This window comes from Aspergillus neoniger (genome assembly GCF_003184625.1).
Source record: "Aspergillus neoniger CBS 115656 unplaced genomic scaffold BO87scaffold_11, whole genome shotgun sequence".
NCBI lineage: Eukaryota > Fungi > Ascomycota > Eurotiomycetes > Eurotiales > Aspergillaceae > Aspergillus > Aspergillus neoniger.
Genome location: NW_020291139.1, coordinates 651,301 through 675,054, shown reverse-complemented (window position 1 = coordinate 675,054; position 23,754 = coordinate 651,301). Strand labels below are relative to the sequence as shown.

At 50.9% G+C, this 23,754-nt stretch overlaps 8 protein-coding genes across 8 annotated transcripts in view; 4 read left to right on the top strand and 4 right to left on the bottom strand.

The window, feature by feature from the left end:
• BO87DRAFT_395838 (uncharacterized protein) overlaps positions 1-2,422 on the top strand; it is a gene marked incomplete at both ends in the record, with an annotated part of 3,198 nt that extends 776 nt beyond the window's left edge. Inside the window, 2 exons of the mRNA XM_025625212.1 lie at positions 96-790; positions 2,159-2,422. Of these exons, the coding sequence (XP_025481270.1) occupies positions 96-790; positions 2,159-2,422 (959 nt within the window). The remainder of the gene's footprint in view (positions 1-95; positions 791-2,158) is intronic.
• A 1,025-nt stretch (positions 2,423-3,447) lies between these two features.
• BO87DRAFT_424685 (NADP-dependent isocitrate dehydrogenase) lies at positions 3,448-5,305 on the bottom strand (the record flags this gene model as incomplete). Its single annotated transcript, XM_025627249.1, has 8 exons — positions 3,448-3,872; positions 3,925-4,421; positions 4,476-4,512; positions 4,562-4,700; positions 4,756-4,789; positions 4,851-4,861; positions 4,965-5,000; positions 5,243-5,305. 8 exons carry the CDS (start codon positions 5,303-5,305, stop codon positions 3,448-3,450), a joined length of 1,242 nt encoding a protein of 413 aa, XP_025481269.1.
• Positions 5,306-7,043: 1,738 nt separating this feature from the next.
• BO87DRAFT_305263 (C-1-tetrahydrofolate synthase) lies at positions 7,044-10,109 on the bottom strand (the record flags this gene model as incomplete). The annotated part of the gene is made up of 5 exons (XM_025619314.1): positions 7,044-7,152; positions 7,217-9,744; positions 9,806-9,843; positions 9,900-9,920; positions 9,986-10,109. 5 exons carry the CDS (start codon positions 10,107-10,109, stop codon positions 7,044-7,046), a joined length of 2,820 nt encoding a protein of 939 aa, XP_025481268.1.
• An 813-nt stretch (positions 10,110-10,922) lies between these two features.
• Positions 10,923-12,648, top strand: tif34 (translation initiation factor eIF3 subunit i). The gene is made up of 4 exons (XM_025623033.1): positions 10,923-11,102; positions 11,232-11,738; positions 11,798-11,914; positions 11,970-12,648. The coding sequence occupies exons 1-4, from the start codon at positions 11,076-11,078 to the stop codon at positions 12,327-12,329; spliced, it is 1,011 nt and encodes a 336-aa protein (XP_025481267.1). The 5' UTR covers positions 10,923-11,075; the 3' UTR covers positions 12,330-12,648.
• A 555-nt stretch (positions 12,649-13,203) lies between these two features.
• On the bottom strand, positions 13,204-14,069 carry BO87DRAFT_375409 (uncharacterized protein). Its single transcript, XM_025623032.1, has 5 exons — positions 13,574-14,069; positions 13,510-13,521; positions 13,420-13,434; positions 13,284-13,359; positions 13,204-13,228 (listed from the first exon to the last, which is right to left on the bottom strand). The coding sequence occupies exons 1-4, from the start codon at positions 13,904-13,906 to the stop codon at positions 13,336-13,338; spliced, it is 384 nt and encodes a 127-aa protein (XP_025481266.1). The 5' UTR covers positions 13,907-14,069; the 3' UTR covers positions 13,204-13,228; positions 13,284-13,335.
• A 341-nt stretch (positions 14,070-14,410) lies between these two features.
• Positions 14,411-15,370, bottom strand: mbf1 (multiprotein-bridging factor 1). The gene is made up of 2 exons (XM_025623031.1): positions 15,106-15,370; positions 14,411-15,022 (listed from the first exon to the last, which is right to left on the bottom strand). Exons 1-2 carry the CDS (start codon positions 15,259-15,261, stop codon positions 14,714-14,716), a joined length of 465 nt encoding a protein of 154 aa, XP_025481265.1. The 5' UTR covers positions 15,262-15,370; the 3' UTR covers positions 14,411-14,713.
• Positions 15,371-15,911: 541 nt separating this feature from the next.
• BO87DRAFT_433625 (uncharacterized protein) lies at positions 15,912-17,110 on the top strand. The gene has a single exon (XM_025627668.1). It carries the CDS (start codon positions 16,136-16,138, stop codon positions 16,904-16,906), a length of 771 nt encoding a protein of 256 aa, XP_025481264.1. The 5' UTR covers positions 15,912-16,135; the 3' UTR covers positions 16,907-17,110.
• Positions 17,111-17,815: 705 nt separating this feature from the next.
• Positions 17,816-19,053, top strand: BO87DRAFT_375406 (SH3 domain-containing protein). The gene is made up of 4 exons (XM_025623030.1): positions 17,816-17,905; positions 18,001-18,397; positions 18,453-18,674; positions 18,773-19,053. The coding sequence occupies exons 1-4, from the start codon at positions 17,843-17,845 to the stop codon at positions 18,826-18,828; spliced, it is 738 nt and encodes a 245-aa protein (XP_025481263.1). The 5' UTR covers positions 17,816-17,842; the 3' UTR covers positions 18,829-19,053.
• The last annotated feature ends 4,701 nt before the right edge of the window (positions 19,054-23,754 follow it).

Here is a 23,754-nt window from a genome sequence, read left to right as displayed (position 1 = left end):
TCAGTCTGAACATGAGGAACAATCTGAGCATGAGGATCAGTCTGAACATGAGGAACAACATCCCCCGTCTCATCAAAATACTCCTCCGCCTGCAGATCCTCCTGGGCATCCTCCACCTGCGAATACTCCTGAATATCCTCTTGTCAATAATCCTGCGGATTCCCCTAACCCTCCTGCAAATCCGCCCCTGAATTCGCCTCCAGAGTCTCCGGATCATTCGAACCCTTCTCTGCCAGAGGAAGAGGGAATTCCTCTAGTGACTATGTCTCATTTAGACCAAGGACATCGGGCAAGCCAAGCGTCTCAGGCAGCACAGGCGGCTCAGGCATTCCAGGAGAACGGGACTCGTCGGACGCGCTGGGATATTCGGGACTCTATAAGAGCGGAAGCAAGAGATCGGTCCGCATCGGAAACCGCAATCACTGAGTCATCTTCCATTCACGCCGTACCAATTACCGGGACAGACCCTCCAGCTGAGGCAGAACAGGAAGGAGAAGCACCTCCCCGGAATCATGTAAACGGAGTCACTCCTGTAGATACGCCAGGCTATGCAGCTTCTGCATCTACATCTGTTGAACATACTCAACCTCAGACGAATGGAGGAAGTGAAGCTCCGACTTCAGGAGGCAGTGGAAACGGCTCCTTTGGGAGGAGGCGTGCGCGACATCGAGATAGATTGAATCGCCGGGGTCAGTTGTTCGAAGACGACATGTCTGCCCCAGAAACGGGGATTGATCGTATTGATTCTGTTGTTGCAGGGCTGTCAGGAATCCTTGTTGAAACAGACGTGGTGAGTGTCTTGCAGTCTTGCATTGTTATTAGCCCGCCATACTCGATCCGCTCTTTCTACAGTAGCTGACTAGACAGGAACAAACTTTTACTCAGAGGGAGGATGCTGAGACTGTGGACGCTGACACAGAGGAAGCTGACACAGAGGACGCTGAGACAGATGCCGAGGCATAGAATGCTCAGAATGGCGGATCAGAGGGCGAAGTTTCATGATGGGTGGTCTGGTAGGTTTTACAACAGATTGATAAAGGTTAGATTTGGCCATTAAAAGAGGTGTGGGTTATGTAGTATTCATCAGTATGCTTGATCAATACCAGTAGATAGCGCTGATTCATTGATGATTTCGGATACTACTATCCTTTCATAGCCCAAGACAGACACCACATATCAAAGTGTATACACCAAGAAATACCATTCTCTAACCCTACTTTATACAATACTACACTACCACTCAGCAATATTCCCCCCCACCCACTGCGGATGCAAAAACGGCGCACCACTCGACCTCCTCCCACTCGTCCCCTCCGACAACCTCCCCTCCACATCTCCCCAACCATGACTCCCATGATGACTCCCATCCACCGACTCCGACACGGAAACAGAATCCCACCTCACCTCCCTCATAATCTGAATCCCCTCTCCCCCACTATCCCTCTCCCCACCACCACCCTCCCCAACCTTCCCTCCATTCCCATCTCCATCCCCATCCCCATCAACTCCCGCAGACCTAACACTCCCCGCATCCCCCCAAACACTCGTGGAAACGGTACTCCCCGGCGCAAACAACCCCGCCCCACCGCCCCCATATACAGATAGGAAATCCAAGTCCTCATTCCTAGACGCCCCTCCTCTTTTTGATATAGACTTCCTCGTCCTAGACTTAGATATCGTGGGTGGTCGTGAAGGAAGTTGAACTCCCGCCTCCTCAGCCTTATTACCATTATTGTTGTTATTGCTGTTCGACCTCGACTCCTTATCCCTATTATGATAAGATCTCATCCGAGAAGGAATCAGTTTCGGGAATACACGGACGAGTAAGGGTCGGAGAGGCGGGAGGCATGCGCAGGTTATGGCGACGGCGGATTCGATGAAGGACCAGGTTGCTGCGAGGCCGTTTCCTGCTATTTTCTTTCTTAGTATGGGGGTGAGATATGGGGGAGGGTAGGGTAAGGGATGGGTACAGGTAAGGTCTGGATCTCGGAGGAGGTGGACGATGGTTGTTAGGCGGATGATGCTTGTTGCGCAGACACTGTACCATCATCATCAGCACCCATAACATTAAAGGTATAAGGGGAGGGAGGTATAGGGGGATTTACAAAAACCCCAACGCAAAAATAACCAACAGGGCCGCCTTCTGCCTCTTTGGCAGATTCAACCTCGCCAGGATGGGCAACGGCAGAACCACAAGGATCAAATCCGTAGTGATTTGGAACGCGGCGTTGAGACACCAGACCACATCCTCGGGGAGACATGTATGCGGCAGGGAAGTATCCCAGAAGGCGTTGATGGGGATGCAGAAGATGAGGGTGCTGAGGACCATCCAGAGGCCGGTGATGATGACGAAGATGAGGGTGAGGATGAGGAGGATGCGGTAGGTGTGTGTTGGGAAGAGGCGGCGGTAGAGGAATATTAGGGAGAGTTTTGTGAGGGTGAGGGTGAGGTTGTAGAGGGGGATTGTTATCCAGAGGGCCTATTTCATATATTAGTATCATTTGTTGTATGGAATTAGGGTATGTATGTGAGTGGGTGTGGGTATACCTTCAATTGTCTCCTCACTACCTCCGGCGGAAGATCTGCTTCGATTCCGGCGAGGCCGTTTTGGCTTTCTATATTATACCTTGTTACCACTTATCCCAGGTATATTCCATATTATATTGGGGGATAACATACCTATAACCAAAAACGCAAAAAACACTATATCAGTCGCCTACACCCATCATACATACACCCACATCAGCATTACTCAATCAATCAATCAACTATCCTAGAGGGTATCTCACCAACGACACCACAATCAACAAATCATCCCAACCCGGCTTCCTCACCAACCTCAACCTTGTATACAGTCGCAGCGCGACCGTGATCGTCGCCAGGCAAAGGAAAACGATTCCCACGGGCAGGGCATACATCCTGCTGGGGTGAACTGACGACGTCTACTTCCTTCGGAGGAAGGGAGCGGCATCTTTCGATTGAGGTCTACGGTATCATCTTTTTGAATGGGAAAAAAAAAAGGATTTTGCTGCTGAAGCAGACGTGGCAATGCTAAGCCCGAGGTTGCAAGGCCGGATCCAGATCTATTGCGTCAAGGATACTGATAAAGTCAAATCCCCGCGGATGTTGCTGGACTGGGCTGGGTGTGCCACCACAATTTGTGAGGATCCACGGTTCGGTCCGTTGGCGCCCAGCTCTTACATTAGTGGGCTCGGTTAGGAAATGTTCGAGAAAAGTGCATAAGTTATCAGAAGACTGCATCTATTTTCATTATCAAGCATGTACAAGTTCATGAGACATGGAACAAACATCAGTTGCACTATACATGTGGTTTCAACAACTGTTTCCACCTTTTGTAAAATCTACATAATGCAACCCGTAATTCTAAGAATATCGACTCATCGAGTCACGCTAGCGTTAGTGTATCAATGCAAAACAATCGGGTATTTAAAGGCGGGACTTGAGGTTGGCCTTGAGTCTGCGCTCGACGGCAGCCATGTACTCGCGGGTAGTAACCCAGGCCTCACGCTCCTTGCGGCCGCAGGCCAGAGCCAGATCCTTGGTCATGATGCCCTCATCGTTGACAACCTCAATGCAAGCGCGCTCAAGCTCCTCAGCAAAGGTAACGACATCAGGAGTCTCGTCGAGCTTGCCACGCTGGATCAGACCGCGGGTCCAGGCGAAGATGGAGGCAATGGGGTTGGTGGAGGTCTCGCGGCCCTTCTGGTGCTCGCGGTAGTGACGGGTCACGGTACCGTGGGCAGCCTCAGACTCGAAAGCCTCGCCAGTAGGGGTGACCAGGGTCGAGGTCATCAGACCAAGGGAGCCGAAACCCTGGGCGACAATGTCGGACTGGACATCACCGTCGTAGTCTATACGTTTTGAATTAGCATAGCCCTCACACAATGCCAGGGGAAAGCCTACTCTTCAGGGCCATGACGAAACCACCCTCACTCTTGATCATCTGGGCAACCATGTCGTCAATGAGACGGTGCTCGTACCAGAGGTTCTTGGCCTCAAAGTCCTTCTGGTAGGTGGACTCGTAGATCTCCTGGAAGATATCCTTGAAGCGACCATCGTAGCGCTTCAGGATGGTGTTCTTGGTGCTCATGTACAGAGGGAGACCCTTGAGCAGGGCCATCTGGAAACTGGCGTGGGCAAAGCCACGGATCGACTCATCGGTGTTGTACTGAGTCTGGGCAATACCACCACCCTGGAAGTCGTAGACCTTGACGGTCTCGGGCTCGCCATTGACAGGGGTGTAGACAAGCTCGAGCTTGCCGGGGCCGGGGATGACACGGTCGGTGGCACGGTACTGGTCACCGAAAGCGTGACGACCGATGATGATGGGCTTGTTCCAGCCGGGGACGAGACGAGGGATGGCGGGGATGATGATGGGTTCACGGAAGACGGTACCGCCGCTGCAGGAAATTAGCAATTGAGCTTAACAGCAGGGATTGCAGCAAGGTACGAACAGGATGTTACGGATGGTGCCGTTGGGGGACAGCCACACTGAAGCAAGGGTTAGTATGACTCCATTCACATGCTTCGGTATACGTACTCTTCTTCAGCTTGAACTCCTCAACACGAGCCTCGTCGGGAGTGATGGTGGCGCACTTGACACCGACACCATACTTCTTGATAGCCTCGGCAGCCTCAACGGTGACCTGGTCATCGGTCTGGTCACGGTATTCGAGACCCTGCAATGTCTGTCAGTCTCCAACCAGAACACCAATTCTTGCCACAGAAGCCTACCAGGTCATAGTACTTGAGGTCGACGTCAAGGTAACTAGGCGTAATGTCTTAGTCGACTGACTGGATGGATCAATAATCGGAAGAAGTCGACTTACGGCAGAATCAACTATAGAAGCGGGGCCGAGTTAGCGTGTGAAGATGCGGGAGAGAACGGGAGGAATGCATCTGGAGCTGATGCATGGCGGGGCAGCCGAGGGCCAACTACATACCTTTTCTCTGATCTCCTGCCAGATGATACGGGTCATCTAGTAAAAGGGCAAGGTTAGCACATGTCAAACCTTTTTGCTGTCCTGCAATTGAGCCCTGGATCGCCGAACGATTGACGCTTGGCTGCCAGGGGCCAGGCGGCAGCCGCCGTTATTCCCCGCGTCTGGAATGCGCCATGACGAAAATGCGCATCCCGACGAGGGGCAGAGCCGAGATGCAGAATTATACATATATAAAGGAGGGGAGGGAAGCCAAAACGTAAAAGTCAAATCAGACATACCTCATCACCGTCGAGCTCAACGACGGGGTTCTTGACCTTGATCTTGGGGATTTCGGTAGCCATGGTGCGGGATTGAGTAAGATTCAACGAGGATAGACCGGTCCAGCGGGCAGAAGCAGTACGAGAGGAGAGAAGGGATGAGGCAGAAGTAAGAGATCTGGGAGAGCGAGTAGAGACAGAGGAGGAAGAAGAAGAAATAGTAGAAGAGGAAGAAGAGAGAAAGCGACGAGCGGAGGAAGAGAGAGGGGCAGAGAGAGGAGGGGAAGCGACGGCGAAGGAGCGGCGCGCCAATGCGGAACTGAACCGGACAGACGACATGGTGTGGGATGGATTGCCAAAGACTCGACAGTAACTGGGCCTGTTGTGTGGGAGGAACCGGGGAAAGTCTGCCCAAGCGGATCAGTCTATCGGGTACGGGGAAACGAGGAGGAGGATCTAAACTTGGGGGCAACGAGAATAGGAGGGAGGGAGAGAGAGAGAGAGAGTATACCCGAGGGAAAGACAAGCAAGAAGCCGTGAAGCTCTCGGCTGGAAGGAGGCGGTGGTGGAGTTCGGAAGCTGCCGTTAAGCCGGACTGGACAAGATGCTGTTGCTGTAAGGGACCTTCACGGGGCAGATCGGAGAACCCGGAAAATCGTTTCTGTTCACTCTGGGAAATAATCTTCCTGCAATAAGCAAGAACCTGGGGAGGAATGAGGGAAGAACGGAGAGGAGAGAGAGAGAGAGAGGGTGAAGAGAGGAAAAGAGGCAAATGGAGGGCGCCCCAACACCTCTTATCCGGCGTGGATGTTCCCTCCCAAGGCTTGGAATTGACACACACCCACTTCCCTTTCCGCCCACCGTTGCGACTTTCTGGTCGCCGAAGCCGGACTATTCGACTCTCAGACTGGGGGGGGGGAAAAGTTCCCTTCCCTGGGAATTGGCACTACTTTTGCTGCTACTTGCTACTAACTAATGGGTCCGGTCAAACTGCAGTCCGTGGTGGCATCAGACCCTCTTCCTCACCCAATTCTGCGCTATTCCGTTCCCGCCTTACGGAGTACTCCAGACTCTCCATTCCTCCCTTCCTCCCTCCCTCCCTGCTTAATGTCCGCCGCTATTGATCTCCATCAAGATAAGATGAAGTCCTCCGCGGTGCACGTAACGAACTATAACTATAACCTCCCTCAGTATACGCCGTAACTCGCAATTTTCAAATGGTCACACCCCAAATGCACCTGACAACACCCCGCGTAATTTGCTTTTTAGCCATCCCATTCGCATCCCTGTGTCTGCAACGTTAAAGGCTTAAAGGAGAATTCTCCGACCAGTCCAGCCGATCGCAACCGCTGTTTCCCGCGGCAACGGATACAGTGTGCTCCGCCGGGTCATCAACCACCGAAGTCGCTGCCGGTCGGACTTGCCACTCTCCTCCCCGGAGAACTATCGATGACTCATCCATGATTCCCCACGCCAGGCCAGCACCATACTCAATTATACTCAGTACAGAGTAGTAGTCAATTTCGAGATAATCAAGATAATCTCCACTGTAGATTTTCTACATTGGGTCATCTAACTATGTAATAGTCTTTGTACTATGTATATCGCCAGAAAGAGACACTGCAATCCTGTTGAAGTTGACCCTCCTTCAGTGACCCGAGAACACCGGCCCTGTATAGTCCTGCCGCAATATGTTGAAATAAACCTTCCCTTGCCTTTGTTTCATGGCCAGAATCATGTTAGACAAACAGTAATAATCGATGACATTATGAAAATAAAACCAGCCCCAACTCTAAAACACTAATGACGTTAAATCTACCGTCTAGAACAGACCGTCAATCTCTCCGGTCTCAGGGTCAATATCCACATTCAGGTATCCAGGCGCCGTCGGCAATCCGGGGATGGTCTGGATGTCCGCAGCCAGTGCGTACCTGTAGTCACAATAGGTTAGCTCAATGGATCCAAATTAAGCACAGAATGAGACGGGATGCCTACAGATATCCACCACCCACTGCTAGCCGAACGTCCCGGATGGGCACAGTGAAGCCAGTGGGGGCGCCCTTGAGTGCCGCGTCGTGACTGAGCGAGTATTGCGTCTTGGCAATGCAGATGGGCAGGTTGCTGAAGCCCTGCGCCGTGTAGGTGTCAACCTTCTTCTGGGCCAGTTCGCTGAACTCAACCTTCTCCGCGCCGTACATGGCCGTGCCGATCCGCTCGATGCGCTCCTGGATGCTGCCGTTCAGGTCGTACAGGAGCTTGAACTCCTTAGGCTTGGAGCTAGCTGCCAGCACGCTCCGAGCCAGGTCCACCGCACCGGCTCCGCCCTCAGCCCAGTGGTTGGCGGGGACCGCGTCCTCTGCGCCGGCCGCAATGGCCTCCTCGCGGATAACGGCGATTTCGGCCTCCGTGTCCGTCTCGAAGCGGTTGATCGCAACCACCACGGGGATACCATACTGCCGAGCATTCTCAATGTGCTTCTTCATGTTGACACAGCCCTTGCGCAGGATGTCGATGTTCTCCGTGCGGTAGACTTCCGGCAGAGGAGCACCGGGGCTGATCTCAGGACCGCCACCGTGCACCTTCAAGGCGCGCACAGTAGCCACAATGACCACAGTGTCCGGAGAGAGGCCGGAAGACCGGCACTTGATGTTGAAGAACCGCTCACCGCCCATGGTGAAGTCGAAGCCAGCTTCCGTCACCACGAAACCGGTCTTGGACTCGTGATCCTCATCGGGCTCCGTACCCGCGAGCTTCAGAGCCAGTTTGTCGGCAATCACCGAGCTTGCGCCGATACTGATGTTGGCAAAAGGACCGGCGTGGACCAGAACAGGCGTACCCTCCAAGCTCTGCATCAGGTTGGGCTTGATGGCATCCTTCATCAACGCAGCAAGCGCTCCGCCCGCACCAATATCGTCACAGGTGACAGGGTCGCCGTTCCTCGACGTAGCAACAACCATGCGTCCAAGACGCTCACGCATGTCCTCCAGGCTGTTGCTCAGGGCCAGGATAGCCATACATTCACTGGCAACCGAGATATCGAAGCCAGTCTCACGAGTGTGGCCTCGCTCCGTGGGAGCCTGTCCCACAGTGATACCACGGAGGTGACGGTCGTTGACATCCAGCACGCGGCGCCAAGTGATAGTCTCGGGGTCAATGTCAAGGCGAGCAAACCGGCGAACCTCGTCCTCGGTAAGGTCGTCGGGGTTGGTCTTGGTAATACCCAGCTTCTTCAGCCTGCGGAACATGATGGGCTGGAACTTGCGCTCGCCCTTCTTGGCGGGGACGAGACGCTTGTAGAGAGCAGCATCCTTCTGGGTAGATTCGTGGAACATGCGAGTCTCAATGGCGGCAGCGAGAAGGTTGTTGGCGGCGGTGATAGCATGGATATCGCCAGTCAAGTGCATGTTGAACTCATCCATAGGAATAACCTGACTGTATCCTCCACCAGCAGCTCCACCCTTGATACCAAACGTAGGGCCCTGACTAGGCTGGCGCACATTGGCGAACACAATGCGGCCGAGGTGTGCACCAAGAGCCTGCGAGAGACCGAGCGTAGTTGTGGACTTGCCCTCACCGAGAGGGGTAGGGGTGATACCACAGACCAGGATGTATCTACCATTGCGACGGTGCGACAGACGGTCGAGCACACCGAGACTGACCTTCGCCTTGGTGTGGCCGTAGGGGTCGAGCTCGTGGGGCTCAATGCCAATTTCCGAGGCGAGGTCCGTAATCTGCTTAGGGTATTGCGCACGCGAGATAGCAATGTCGGAGGGAACGGGGCTGGCCAGCTTGATCGGGAGGGGAGTGATGCGTCTGTCTCTTTGCTTTTCGAAGTACGCCTTGGCTGCGGAGACAACGTTCTCCATCAACATAGCCACGGTCATGGGACCAACACCACCGGGGACCGGGGTGATCTGCGAAGCGACCTGAGCGGCAGACTCGAATTCGACATCACCAACAAGTCGGGAACCAGACTTCTTGGTCGCATCGGGCTTGTAGTTGATGCCAACATCGATAACGACGGCGCCAGGCTTCAGCCAATCACCCTTGACAAATTCGGTCTGTCCAATTGCTGCAACGACGATATCGGCGGTCTTGACGATCCGTGCAATATCGGGGGTCTTCGAGTGGCAGAGAGTCACGGTGGCGTGAGCATTCTTCAACAGATAGCTGACCGGGCTTCCGACAATGTCACTGCGGCCAAGAACCACGGCTTGCTTTCCGGAGGGGTCGACGCCGGCCTCCGCCAAAAGCTTCATCACAGCTTTCGGGGTGCAGGGGACGAAGAGAGGACGACCGCCCCTCTTGGCCAGCTCACCAATGTTGATCGCACCGAATCCATCGACATCCTTCTCATCAGCGACAGCAGAGGTGATGGTGTGTTCGGACAGGTGTTCGGGGAGGGGCAGCTGGACGAGAATGCCGTGGATTGAGGTGTCATTGTTGGACTTGGTGATTTCCTGGAGGACCTCGGCCTGTGTGACGTCTTCGGGGAAGTTGATAATCTTGCAGATGATACCGGCCTGTTCGGAGCGAGTCAGCACTGAGCAGATCGAAGGATGCAGATCATGAGTGGTGACGCACCTCCTCTGCGGCTTTCAATTTCATGCGCACATAGGTGCCTGAAACACGAATCAGTCTATACAACCTTCCCACTAACACGAGGCCTACGACTTACTCGAGTCCGATCTGCTTCCCACTGTTCAACTCAAACTGTCAGTTTATTCTCGACGCGAGGTAGATTTCTGTGACAGCAACACGCACCCTGGTAGATCACCAAATTAGGCTTGAAGCGGGGATTTGATTCCTGGATCTTCTGGATCTCCTCCTTCAACCCTGCCCGGATGTTCTTGGCAATCTGGGTGCCATTAATGTTGGTGGCTGTCATGGCTGTCCTGGTACCGGAGAATGGACGATGATGACAAGACGGTGCGCAACCAAGCCACTCGCAAGCTAGCACGCCAGGTCTGGCAGATAACGGCGAAAAGCGGATACGAGACGTAACCCCGCGTGCAGAGGAAAATTGGCGTCGAACAGAGGGTGAAAGTAGTGGGTAAAAACGGTGACTGGGGGAAAGGGTATAAGAATGCTTCGCGTTGACAGCACAGCGGGGTAGTGTCGCCGAACGAGCGGGGGGGAAAGGCATCTAATTTGCTTCGTCGGTTGGCCCAGTGCCAACCAGCTTTCCTCGGCCGGGTCAGATGGAGATAGGGAAAAGGTCGATCAACGCAAACGCGAGTAATATCGTTGAATAATTGAAATCATTAGCTTCCAAACAACACTGAATGTCTTCAGTGTGTGCAGCGCTCCCAATTGATCTTTGTGATCTGTTTATATTCTATAGTACTAGTGGGTGAAACTGTCCTTTCTGCGACTCTCAATGCTTCCTCCTTTTACCATTGTTCTGCTGTTTTTCACAAGACAAAAGTTTCCCGCGAGCCGCAACTTTCAGATGTTTCGGACTTTCGGAACGCCATATGTTTGCATTGGGTATAGCGCGTAGTTGGCGGTCAGCCCATCTCGTCTTCCAGAACCCAATTGGTAGGAAATCTTCAGGGCTTGGTCAAATCACATGATGCGTATCATCGCACCGGAAGAACCACGTATCCGGTATGAAGCGTTTCATACAGAACAGGCTCGAACAGGAAACTCTTGGCGGGCAAGCCCGGACTGTGCGATGAAATTCAAACTAGTCTGACGACGCCGACAACGTGAGCCCGCCAGCACCCCGCAAGGATTTCCGCCTCATCTCGCAGGTCTTAGTCGACTCCGGTTACAGAGGATACATACCTCTGATTCAGCATCTTTTTCCCCTTCGTCGCCTTACCCAGATTCACAGCTTGATCGGCCCAAAATGCGGCCTATTTTGCTCTCCGGCCATGTGCGTTTCGCCTATACCCACCCCCGAACGCGATGATAGTCGCCCCCCCCAGGAGCTTGGAAAATGATATAAAATTGGGGAAATGATAGGAAATATGGACGAGTGACTGATAGATATTTTGCTTAATAGGAACGGTCCCTGAACCAAATCAAGTTCAACCGCGATGGCGATCTTATCTTCTCCGTGGCTAAGGATAAAATTGTGTGCGCCTGGTGGTCGGCCAACGGCGAGCGACTCGGTACCTACAACGGACACCAGGGTGCTATCTGGACGGTCGATGTGAGCCCGAACACTCAGATTCTGGCAACCGGTTCGGCAGACAACACCGTGCGACTATGGAACGTGAAGACCGGCGAGTGCATCAAGGTGTGGGACTTCCCTACGGCCGTCAAGCGGGTCGAGTTCACTCCCGATGGAAGCAGACTCTTGGCTGTGACGGAGAAGCGTATGGGTTTCTTGGGTACCATTGCGGTGTTGGACATCAACTACGGCGAGAACTTGACGGAACAGGCTGAGGAGCCTAGCTTGCGCATCACCTGCACAGAGAGCAAGGCAACGGTTGCCGGCTGGAGTTACATGGGCAAGTACATCATTGCTGGTCACGAAGACGGCAGTGTCAGCCAGTACGATGGAAAGGTGCGGAGAATACCTTTTTTGCTATGCGTTGAGGGGGCTAGATGCTAACTTGATGACAGACCGGTGAGCAGCTGGAGAACGTCCAGGCCCACGAGTTCGACCACCAGATCAACGACATCCAGTTCTCCCCCGACCGCACCTACTTCATCACTGCCTCCAAGGACAAGTCCGCCAAGGTACATAGCCTGCTACTATACGTTTTAATTGGAGCAGAATACTGACTCAACCCAGCTCATGTCTACCCGTAACCTCGCCATCCTCAAAACCTACGTTGCCGACACTCCCCTGAACAGCGCCACCATTACACCCAAGAAGGACTACGTGATCCTGGGAGGTGGTCAGGCCGCCATGGATGTCACCACGACCTCTGCCCGTCAGGGTAAGTTCGAGGCTCGTTTCTACCACAAGGTCTTCGAGGACGAGATTGGCCGTGTCCGCGGTCACTTCGGTCCCCTCAACACTGTTCACATCCACCCCGCCGGTACTGCCTACGCCTCTGGTGGTGAGGACGGTTACGTCCGTGTGCACCACTTCGACAAGCCCTACTTCGACTTCATGTACGAGGTTGAGCGCGAGCAGCTGAGGAAGTGAAGTGTGTGACGAAAGTTTTGCAAAGAGTTTTTTGTTTTTCCTCCCCCTATCTTACCTACCTACCAGTTTTTATAAACACGCATCGTGTGTGTATGTGTTCATGAGGCGAAGATGATATCATTTTTCTCCTTTACTTACTACAAAAGAAACCAAAAGTAGCAAGGACAGGCAGCACGGCGGTACGAGAAAGAGACCTCGGGGCGATTCAGGGCATGAGTTCTTTTTCTATCATTTCTTAACCATGATAAAGTCGGAGTTGGTACCATTTGCTTTTCTGGTCGCTTTCTTGTGTCCTAATAAAAGAAACTACATTGCTTCATTTCTTCTTTCAAGTTCACGGTAGTAATCAGTGGCGGGGTTTTCGTGAATATATATGTACAGAGCCGCCCTGAAACGTATTCCTTGCTATAATATATAGTAGCTATATATGTTACGAGTTGTTTTCGAATCCTAAAGGCCAACTAACATGCGCTATGATCCTATATGGGGAAATGCTGTATTGTAATCTGATATCATGTTGTGCAGAAAGGCTTATCTGGACGAACAACTACCATCACACCTCAACGTGCTAACTGCCTATCACAACATAGCTAAGACCCTCGATTTCTGACAACCTAACCTGATCATTCCTCTGACACAACGATTAAATATCTTGAGAAAGGGACAGTTGATACTTAGGATAGACCTTAGGAAGGACTAACATTGGATGAATGAACAGAAACACAATTAGGGGGCACAATGCCCTACTAAGAATACAAACTAGAAGCTTAACACATGATAACGCTTTACAAGGATATTAAATACTAAATATTGTACATATTAAATGCTCCATCAGACAACCATGACAGATCAGTACTGATTATCCAGCCAAAGCCTCAGACATGTTTACCAACAAAGTACTATAGGATGATGTCAGTTCACCATACATCTTGATAGAACATAAGTAGAACATACCGAAAGAGCAGTAATGATTCTTGGATCGTCGCTTGCTTCCCTACTACCAGCTTCAAGATTGAGTTGGGTCGGTGCCCTGAAAAAAGCATCGTTAGATTATGATCGAACCGGTGAGGGGCTTTGATTGTTTACTTACACCCTTAAGTACATACTGTAAACGGATCGCAGTCAGGTTAGTACAGAAACATTTCAGTTCAGCTAAGACTTCCAAGTGCCTACTACTCACATCCAAAGTCTCCTAGAGGACGTGATATTAGTTAAAACACATATCAATGGAGCATGTAACATACTAGAAGAGTTTCAAGTAGCATTTCATGGGTTGTCTGACGACGGCTAATTGTCTCATCTCCTTGATCAACTCTGCTGCAGTGCTGTTCTTTCATTTGGTGCATTGAATCGCTCGAGTATTCGATCAGGGGGCGGGCTCCATGTAATTTTTCTATCCTGTCATTGGGATAGACGTTTTGGTCTTCAGTGTGAGCCTGATCCATGAAATGTAGAAGGCTCTCAAGACGGGTGTCAAGTGCCTGTAGTTGGCAGCAGCTAGCATCAAGCGGCCGACATTGGCCGAGAGGAAGTATGACAAGGGTGCTGATTGCACAGAAAACAAATCCAATGCGCATATTGAGGTATGTGATTGAAATAGAGTTCAGTTTGAGGGGGTTTTGAGTTCAAAGTTGAGGATAGAGCTAGTAGTATAATCGAACATGACATGCTGATTTTACCAACCTTATATACTAGTAGCTTGGACATAGGAATGTACCAGGATCCAGAATGGGACTTCTTGTCTGTTCTCGGCAGGTTTCGCAAATAATTGTTATTTCATCCCTTGCTCCGTTTCAGGCAAGGCACATAGTTGAGTACTGGCTGTCGCTCGTTATATATACATGAAATCCATTTTCGAGCGACTCTATAGTGTCTTATTTCAGGTTTTTTCTATTGTTTGTTCAACTGATGATCTGTGCTTAATCTTGCTTAATCTGCAACTCGATGTTCTATTGTTTGGAGTACCATATAATAGTATACTCTATAGGAACACGAATACCCGCAAACTGCACTTTTCTATCAATATGTATGATATCTTCTTTCCCTTTTCATCTCTCCAAAGATCACATATCACACTTCCTTTCCTAATAAATACCAGGCCAGCGCTCTTCCGACCAGCAGAATCACAAACAGCGGGGAATGGGGGGATATAAAAGTAAAGAATCATGGGATCTCATTCATAACGTAACATCCGAAAAAGTCTCTCGAAAAAGAAAAAAGAAAAAAGGTCGTAAGTAAACCCGGGCATGACCAAATAAAAACCATAAGAAAAAGCCGTCGAAAGAGTAAAAAAAGGGTGATGAAAAAAAGCACCGTTCAATCAATCAACAATTTTTCACTCTCCATTCCCCCAAGAAAAAGCCGCGGGCTCACCCCCGATCAATTTACTTCTTCTTAGGGAACTTCTCCTGTCCGATGCCCGTACCCCTCAGCTTGACGTTCAGCACGCGCTCCATGGCACTGAGGACCTTCTGGTCCGGAGTAGCAGTACCGCGCTCGAAGTCCTGAACAACAGTGATGGTTGTGTTGCACTTCGTGGCGAGTTCCTTCTGAGTCATCTTGTAGCCTTCCTCGTTGCGGCGCTTCTTGATCGCATCCGCCACCTGGTAGCCAACGGTCTTGGGCTTGACGATGTCGTCGCTGCGGTCGACCTTGGTCAGGTGCTGGCCTTCGGGGGCACCGGAGCGTCCGGCCTGTTATCTCTGTGTTAGCCTGGCTACCCCTCTTTCATTGCTTCCTGAACCCAAACGAGGGGCAAGTTAAGTGGTATACTTACAGAGTTACCAGTAGCATACTTCTTCTCGGTACCGATAACGAGACCCTGACGCTGGGCGGCGTTCAAGGCGCTCTTACCCTTGACGACGGTCTCGCGGGTGGCAGGGCCACCAGTGTGTCTGGCTCCAATGCGCGTAACAGAGTCCCAGTCGCTCATTTTGAAGATGGATGCGAAGTTGGTGATAAGATGGAGGTTCTAGAGGTGATATTGGGTTGGTTTGAAGGTGTGGTGTGGGTGGAGAATGTGAGGGTGGCGGTGTGTGAGTGTCAAGTGCGATCGCGTGAGGTGTGTCGTAAGGAGGGATGTTCAAGGCCCGCTGAATTTATATCGACGCCACGGAAGCTTCTCGAGCCCTGGGATGGCGGAGTCAGAGGGGCGGTATGCGCTAGCCTGTTTTAGGTTAGGGCTGCTGACATCATGGATCGGCCAATCTTTCCCCGTACGTTACCCGATTGTTGGCTGAGGTTCTGGGCTGAGCCTTGCATTGCTTTGCTTTACTTCGGTAATTGTTTTTGATGAGTCAGAGTGTGTCGCTTGTCTGGGATTATTGATTAGGGAGTGAGCTGTTAGATTTGTGCTTAGTGCTGATTAGAAATATGTTTGCTTGGGGCGATGTTATTTGGCCGGGATTCTTGTGCTGGTTCCATGGCGGATTACTATATCGGGAAGTAGAGTCGAGTCTTGTATAGTAATGAGTATAGGTCTGAGGTGAGGCGAGGTAATTGCAACGGCAGTATAGTGCTCTTGATTGATAGCATTTATTCAAATCAATATCCCAATTCTATTGACGTTTGCCGAGATAAATGGTCTGTGAGGACATGAACATCCCCATCGTTATTTATCCTAGCCAGTATAGTAATGAAGCATGATTTCGTGGTCGAGCACACAAAATGCCCTCATCCTGACGCCGTATCTACTACGTCAATATTCGTAAACAACAGTGTCTGGCAGAAAAAATTTGATTGATTTCAGAGTCAACCTTAGAAGCACAATCAACGAAGAGCAACAGAAAGCAGAGGACGCCATCAAGATGACAACCCACAAGCTCTCCCCGACTTACGAGTCACATGCGTCGCTGATGCTGAAGGAGTCTATTCACAGACCCTTTGATCTAATGTCAGAAATACTCAGGCCTATCTGGCTCCGGGTGGTCAAAGACGAACGCTACAATCTCAGACGCCGTCTCTACGATAGGGCAAGACTATATGAGAAGCACAGGCCCAGCAAGTGTAACATCCAGAAAGACTGGATCAAGCGCTACAGAGAGAACGAGGAACTCGAGTTCGCTCTCCTGCAGCGAATCAACTGCCTGGAAAGGGTCAGATACAGACATAGTATTGAGCCAGAAAATCCCTTCCAGCATGTCCCGGGGCCCTCGGATCCGAAACGTCAAGTCTCCCTTGCAGAAGAGCATTACTACCGGTGCCAGAAGGCATGGAAAGCGTTGACCCTTGACAAGCCATCTGGTCCTATCATCGATGAATTTGACTTCCTTCAGCAACACAGAAATGAAGAGGGCCAAACTTTGGCATGGGAGGAAGACAAGCTCATGTGCGCCTCGCTTGGTGGCTGTTGCGGTCGCAGATGTAGATGCTGTGAGAGACCTCTCCGTCACTATCTCTTGCCTGAGGGTGATCAGAAGGAGATGATTGGATTCCATGGCCACTGTACCGCTGAATGTGGTTGCTGTATGCGTTATCGAGGATTCTACCGACCAGACTCACGCCTCAAAGACCTTGATCCCGAACTGGCATCGAAGATTGCAGGATACTTTCGCAGCTCATACGTTGGAGATGATTAAAAGAGAGGAACAGGCTGCTTGAAGGACATTACGCCTTGCTTGTTTCGATTTCCGTCATTTATTATTCTGTTGCTTGCTGCAGCGCTGCCAGCATTGATTTAGTTGAGTTCAAGTTGCTTTGTTATTCAGAGGCGCCCAGGCGTCATAAGAACGGTCTCTACGTTCAGTAGATACTTGAGTATATGCGCTTATATTTCAGAACGGAATAATTTGGGCAATCCATTCCAGTCTCGTAGAGCATAGTGTGTTTCGTAAGGAGACTTTCTGAAAATCAGCAATGCAGTTCGGGTACCTTGACATCAAGCACAAACGAGTACGACTCTATGTCAATAGAAAATAAGCTAGAGATTTCGAGTCCCACTTAAATGAGCTACCCTTTATGAGGAGTAGGGCCTCAAAGTGCTGTAGTTAGCGACAGGTGTCTTGTTCATTCCTAGATAATAGTCCCGGATAGCCGGAGAATGTCAGTGGCAATGATTCGTAAGGGTCGAATTCTCTGCTTGCTGTTAGATACACCAGACATGCAGTGTTAGTATAAACTCCGATCACACTCTGGAAAACAAGACAATGTGGATTCTTCAACCGAAACCCATCCAGGGACCAATGTCTCAAAAGGACGCCTGTGATATGGTGATGCCTGAAATGACAAGACCGACTAAATTCTCGGAGCCAATTAGCGGCAGGCAACCCACCCCCGGGACTGGGGGCCTCAGGTACCAACTGACTAGCAAGTAGGAGAACCAACTGGCGGGCCTGCCATGCCGTTACATTATTATTCATTCATTATCGATTGCCTCCGTCCACTCCCTCCATCCCATCCGTCTCTTCTGTCTCATTCTTTCAACCCTGTCTTTCACTGTCTTCGTTTGATCTGCATATCTGCAAAGTTTGATACCTTCTTGTTGTGTGCTTTTACTTTCTATCCACCTCATGAGCATGGCGTCCCAGTCCGACTTCTTCTCGGCTATGACCAACCGGTCGCTCCGCAACGTCCGATCGGTAGGATGCCCTCCCCTGTCAGCATCACTCAGTAAACGGAGTTGCTCGAGCGGATCTTCAATGATGCACTTTGCTGACATCCTTCGATCCACTAGGAACTTGAGTTTCTCGCAGATGCATCAGTCATTACTCCGCAACAGCTCTCATCCATTCTATCGCAACTACCGAGGGACGATGAACGCAGCAGAGCCCCCGTGCCTCAGCAGCAGCCACCAGTGCAACAACCACCTGTCGTCGCCCAGCAGCCCCCTGCCCCGTATTCTCCTCCTACGAACCAGTTTGCAAACACTAGCTTGAACGAGAAGGCCACTTATCAGCAGCCTCCTCCGCAACAATACTCAACCCCGCCTGTTCCGCCACCTGCTTATCCCCAAGCTCCACCGGTACTGTCTATCGCTTCGGCGCTCTATGCCTACACTCCGACGGATCCCGGAGACTTGGCTCTCCAGCCAAACGATCGTATTCAAGTCTTGGAACACATGAATGCCGACTGTAGGGCTGCCGATACCCTTTGTGTGCAACCTCCCTTGCTAACCGCTGGTTATAGGGTGGCGTGGTCGTAATGAGCGCACCAACCTTGAGGGTATCTTCCCTCGGAGCTACGTGAACGTGCTGAATGACAAGGCCGTTTCGTCTCCTCCCCCGACCAACTATGGAAACATGCCGCTGGAAGTCAGCCAGAGTGGCTCGGCGCCTCCGGGTGAAGAGGGCAAGAAGTCCAAGTTTGAGGAGCAGGGCAAGAAATTTGGCAAGAAGATGGGCAATGCCGGTACGTTTCAAGCAATGCGCGCGCACTGTGACATATCGAATTGATGCGCCGCGGACATCTCCTTATCTACAATCATTCTTACTGACAATCACACCTAGCTATCTTCGGTGCCGGTGCTACCGTCGGTTCGAACATTGTCAACAGCATCTTTTAGATGCGTGGCTAGTCGAAAATTCATTCGCTTTTTAGTTCTTATTCAAGTGCAGGCCGGAGAGGCGCCCTTTGATGTTTCTTTCGTACACCCTCATTTGCTCATGGGAAAGGCGTTGGTGGTTGATTTCATTATTATTCGGCAAAACCGACGAGTTCGGGTTAGTTGGGATAGCGCGTCGCAGACTACTTGGGTTAATGGTGAAATTATTCTAGTCATAGAAGTAACTGGGATGTGTCTTTCCAACTACGGATAGAGGTTGCTCATTACGTATCTGTCCTTAATTGCGGTTTTACCGCTCCTGTAGTCTTTGCCGTGAAGGGTTTCACTCTAGACCTCGACTCATTCCCGCTTTCTGTACGATCATTGTTACGATATCTAGACTGTCGGCGCTTAAGCTTCGCTCACTTTTACTGTGTCTTACACGGCTAAGCCTCTAAGGGCGAGTCAATCTCCCCTCGCCCCGGCATGAGAAACGACGATCGACTCTTGTTAGCGCCGACGATTATGGTACGCCATAACGATGTGTCCACTCATAGACGGCCTACAATCCTTATGCATGATAAGGGCGTTTAGCCATTTAGTATTATAATCAATCTTCAACTGTGATTTGTTGGACAGCGATTCAAAGACAGCTCGAACCGCCGGCATGCAAGATGAGCTGGTGTTTCGATCGAGTCCGCGCGGGGCTGTGAACAGGCGACAAGGCTGAGCTGCAGCTATCCCGGAGGGTGGGATGTTGGTAAATATAGCAGATGTATTTGATTCAGCTATATCCTATTCTCCGCCGATGTTTTAGGGGAAAATCCCAAACCTTTCTGTCAGACTGTCTGTCTTACCGCGTGCCTCACCATGGTGTGGCATTTATCGCTTATTATTATACTATCATTACTTCCCGGTGCTTTGGCCACCGGCTGGGATGACTTTGCAGATGACCTTGCTACAGACTTGGTATGTTGCCTTTCACACACATATTTTGGGGCAAGTTTAGTGACATTGAAATTCTAGGCGCCTCTCATATCCCTTTTTGGTGAGCGACTGAGCAAGCAGTTCTTATCTGAATCCACCAGCATCTTAGATAACTTTCTCTTCTCTGTGGCCCCATTGGGTATTCTGACGGCTGTGGTTTCCGTAATTCGTGTTTGCGGAAACTCGTCTCTCCGCGCGTTCATAGGGCGGGCTCAGGAGGGCCCTGGTGAAGCTGAAAATGAACTCTTGTCATGCGTGTCCGAGACAACCGCAGAGATGTTCAACAATGGAGGAATCTCTAGGGTATTCGGAAGACCTCGACTACTAGAGGTCATTGCCTGGGAGGAGACAGATCCTCAGACAAAGGAGCGCTCCTACCGGATAGGAACTCTCCGCGATGCCCTCCGTGAGGGTGCTTGGTTGGCGGGCAAAGGAAGTTGGATTCTCGATGAGAAGGAATACTTGCCCGAGCTCGACATCCCGAATCTGTCCCTGAACAAGGGAATTGAGAAGAGCAGCCAAGGCTGGTTCTATGCTGCTGCTGTTTTGGGGCTAGGCCTACAAGTTGGTGAGTTGACGTGACATGTCTTTGGTATTGCCAGTGGCCTATATTGACAGATTATGTCAGGGGTCATTGTATACGCTGCAATAACTGTCTACCTCTATCCGGTACAATTCAAAAAAGACGGAAGTCTTGTCGTAAGCTATGCTTTCCCGCTGTTTTCCCTTGGGTCTATCTTTCTCTGCATCGGAATGTTCCTGTGCGCCTTCATCATCGAGCGCTCATCCACCGAATGCTACATTCGACCTGCAATGCCCAGCAAGATCTACTGGTTGCAGCCCGGTGGCCAGGATGTCGGTGACCAAGTCTTCGGAGCTTTTCTCGGAGTTAGCGAGGGACCTAATTCCAAGGCGACTGAAGACCTAGTGTATATAAAATCAGTCAGAAGCCCTGGAATTTTCGGCAAAGGGCCAATGCTCGTGTTTACTGTGATTATTACGCTTATTGGGTTTGTCATCCAATTTGTCGGTATTCGAGGGCTGCATGCCTCTGTGGTACTGGCAGAAATGGGCGCTACTCTCCTAATGTCCATCGTCAGAGCCTGCCTTCGGACTAAGAGGTCCGGATCAGACGAGAACCGCTTGACAACTGAAGAGCGCCATCTTGTGTCTTATAATGAGCAAGAACTTGACTGCTTTGCGTTCCATCTTGAACAAGTCAGGTCGTTTGGTTTAGTCTCGAGCCCGCCACAGAGATCTCGAGCTCAGTCGACAACCTCGTCAGCAGCTGCATCAACACAAACTCCGAGTCAGACACCCGGTCTAGGAACGAAGCTTATAACGACAAGGGCTCAACTAGCCCGTCTTACTTCTAACCCCGATAAAGAGTCCAGCTTAGCTTGGGATGGCCTTCCAATCAGGGAGAGAGCTCAAAAACTGGCGGACACGATAGAAAGAACAATGAACTTGTTATCAGGCTGGAAGAACCTGACTGAAGATACCGTTAGCTTCGACCTCATGCTCACTTGTCAGTCTCTCAACAAAGGCGGTTTCAATCCTGCGCTGGAAACCTACACCATCAAACTATATAGATCCGAAGATACCTTGCTCTGGAAAATTGATGAGACCGAGCTCGAGGCCATTCTAGGACTATGGACATGGTCGCTGCTGAAGTCGAATTCGAAATGGCTTCAAACTGGGCTTGATCGTGCAGTTGGATTGACCAAGTCTGAGGCTATGGCAGAAGAAACCGACCTTTATTTTCATAAGTGGATTTACCGCCATACGGAAGCCAGGATGGTTTCGTCCAAGACCGTGTCATTTGGTAGTGAACTCTTTGGACTCTATTCAGACAAGAACCCTGGAAGCAAGGAAATTCTCGTTGTGAAAACACAGAATAATCTAGAGACCATGGCTGCTCAGGACATTTATATCCATTTCCTCAGAAGCGTTCTCCAAGGCTTCGAAACAATTTGTGGCGATGTGGATGTGCGCCCAGGCTCACAAAACAGCTATATCTCATACAGCAGTCGTCTCGACGAGTTAGTCGCCTGCTTCGAGTCCGGAGAGCTTGGTTCAAGAGAAGATGCCCTGCTATGCATCGTTCCGGTCCTGAAAGCTCGGAAACTTCTACCAGAGCTTGCTGCAGACTCGCACCGCGTGAGAGCGCTGATTGAAAGACACATTTCTAACGATAATTGGGTGGAAGCTTTCTCTATTGCTCGCTGGCTCTGTGAACGTTCCTATGGGGAGGAGTTCGAACGCTCCGTTTATGAGCTTGGCTACCTCTGCCAGCGTGCGATTACACACAACGAGGACACTGTACGGAGAGAAGGCCTGGACATAGTAATTACCCTGCTCCAGGACGATCCCAGATGGACATTATCAAACGGCATAAGGAACTTCCGGCCGACGGACTGGATGAAGTCCCAGCACCAGGAGGCCCGGTGGATCAAGTTCTCTCGACAACTTGGTTGGATCGTTTGGCACATTGCGAACAATAAGGCCGACCGACACCCGATAAAGATGCGACTGGAATCTCTAGGAAATTATGAGAACTTAGACCTACAAGGAGTGGTCTCCCACGATGACCAAGAGAAACGAAAGTGTGCGGAAGAAACTATTCTAGGCTGGCTGACGCACGGCATGGACATTGTTTTTGAAAGGCAAGTCCCTGGTGAGGAAGACCAGAGTTGCCTTGAATGGGCGTTGCAAAATGAGCAGGATGCACTCTGGCATTGGATTTTGCACAAATGGACTGAGGTCGGTCAACTTTATGGAGCGATGACTCAGAAGGCCTTTGTGTTTGCGGCAAGATGTGGTTCGGATTTAGCAATACAAGCACTCATGCGGCACGGAGCTGAGATCAACAACCAGGAATATGAAGGATATACTGCACTCCTTGAAACTGTCGGCAATCAGGAAGTAGACGCGGCAAAGAAGTTACTCGCCAACGGAGCAGATGCAAATCTGGGCATGAAAGCCAACGGCCTAACGCCACTAGGCATATCGGCCAGTCAGGGGCAGCAGGACCTTACTTTATTGCTCCTTGAATACGGCGCAAAAATCGACTGTGGTTACGGACAACAACTTAGCGCCTTGCATCTGGCAGTTCGACAGAATCAGTTGGAGACCTCCCGGTTACTTCTTGAGAGAGGTGCAGACATTGAGAGCGTCGCAGGGGACAGTAGAACAATCTTGGCCTATGCGGTAATTGACAATCTCAGAGACATGGTCCGACTACTCCTGGAACACGGGGCGAATGTTAACACTGCGGACGATTGGGGCTACACCCCATTGATATTGGCAGTGCACTACCATGCGTCTGAAGACATCTTCCGCCTATTGCTCGCCAACAAGGGTGACATTTATCAGACGGACAAAGATGGTATGACAGTATTTGACGTAGTACGTCAAAGCAACCGCTTGGATCTACTTGCTCTGTTGGAGGCAGCAGCGCAGGAGAGAGCAGAGACTGTATGAAGCATCTTCGGTACGAACCAATTTGGTAAAATTATTGGAACATTTAGTGTACACTTTCAAACGGCTCCTTGCAAAACATCTGGAATTACAATGGACTGAAAGGGGGCGCATAACTATCGTGAAGGCCAAGCACCAATCTTCTCCCCGCTCCCAATTCTCTTCCCCTCTTCGCTCTGACGCGGCCCACACCACAGCCTCCAGCTACGAACGTCTGCCTCTGGGCTTTTAGGATTGGGGTTGAACTGCTTCCCGGAGCGCTAAGGAGTTGACCAATGACGTTCGCTAGAGCCGGGTGCTTCTCTTGGGTGTGATGCCCTAGAGCTATCAGAGGCCTTCTCTAAGCGCCGACGGCGATCACCATGCAGTAGCTCTGCTTAGTTTGCGACCAGAGCTCATCCCGGTTCATCTCCTCATTTCCTATTTCCCTGTTCAACCGGACAATTTAATCAGGATGTCGCTGCTCTCGGTTCCTTCAAT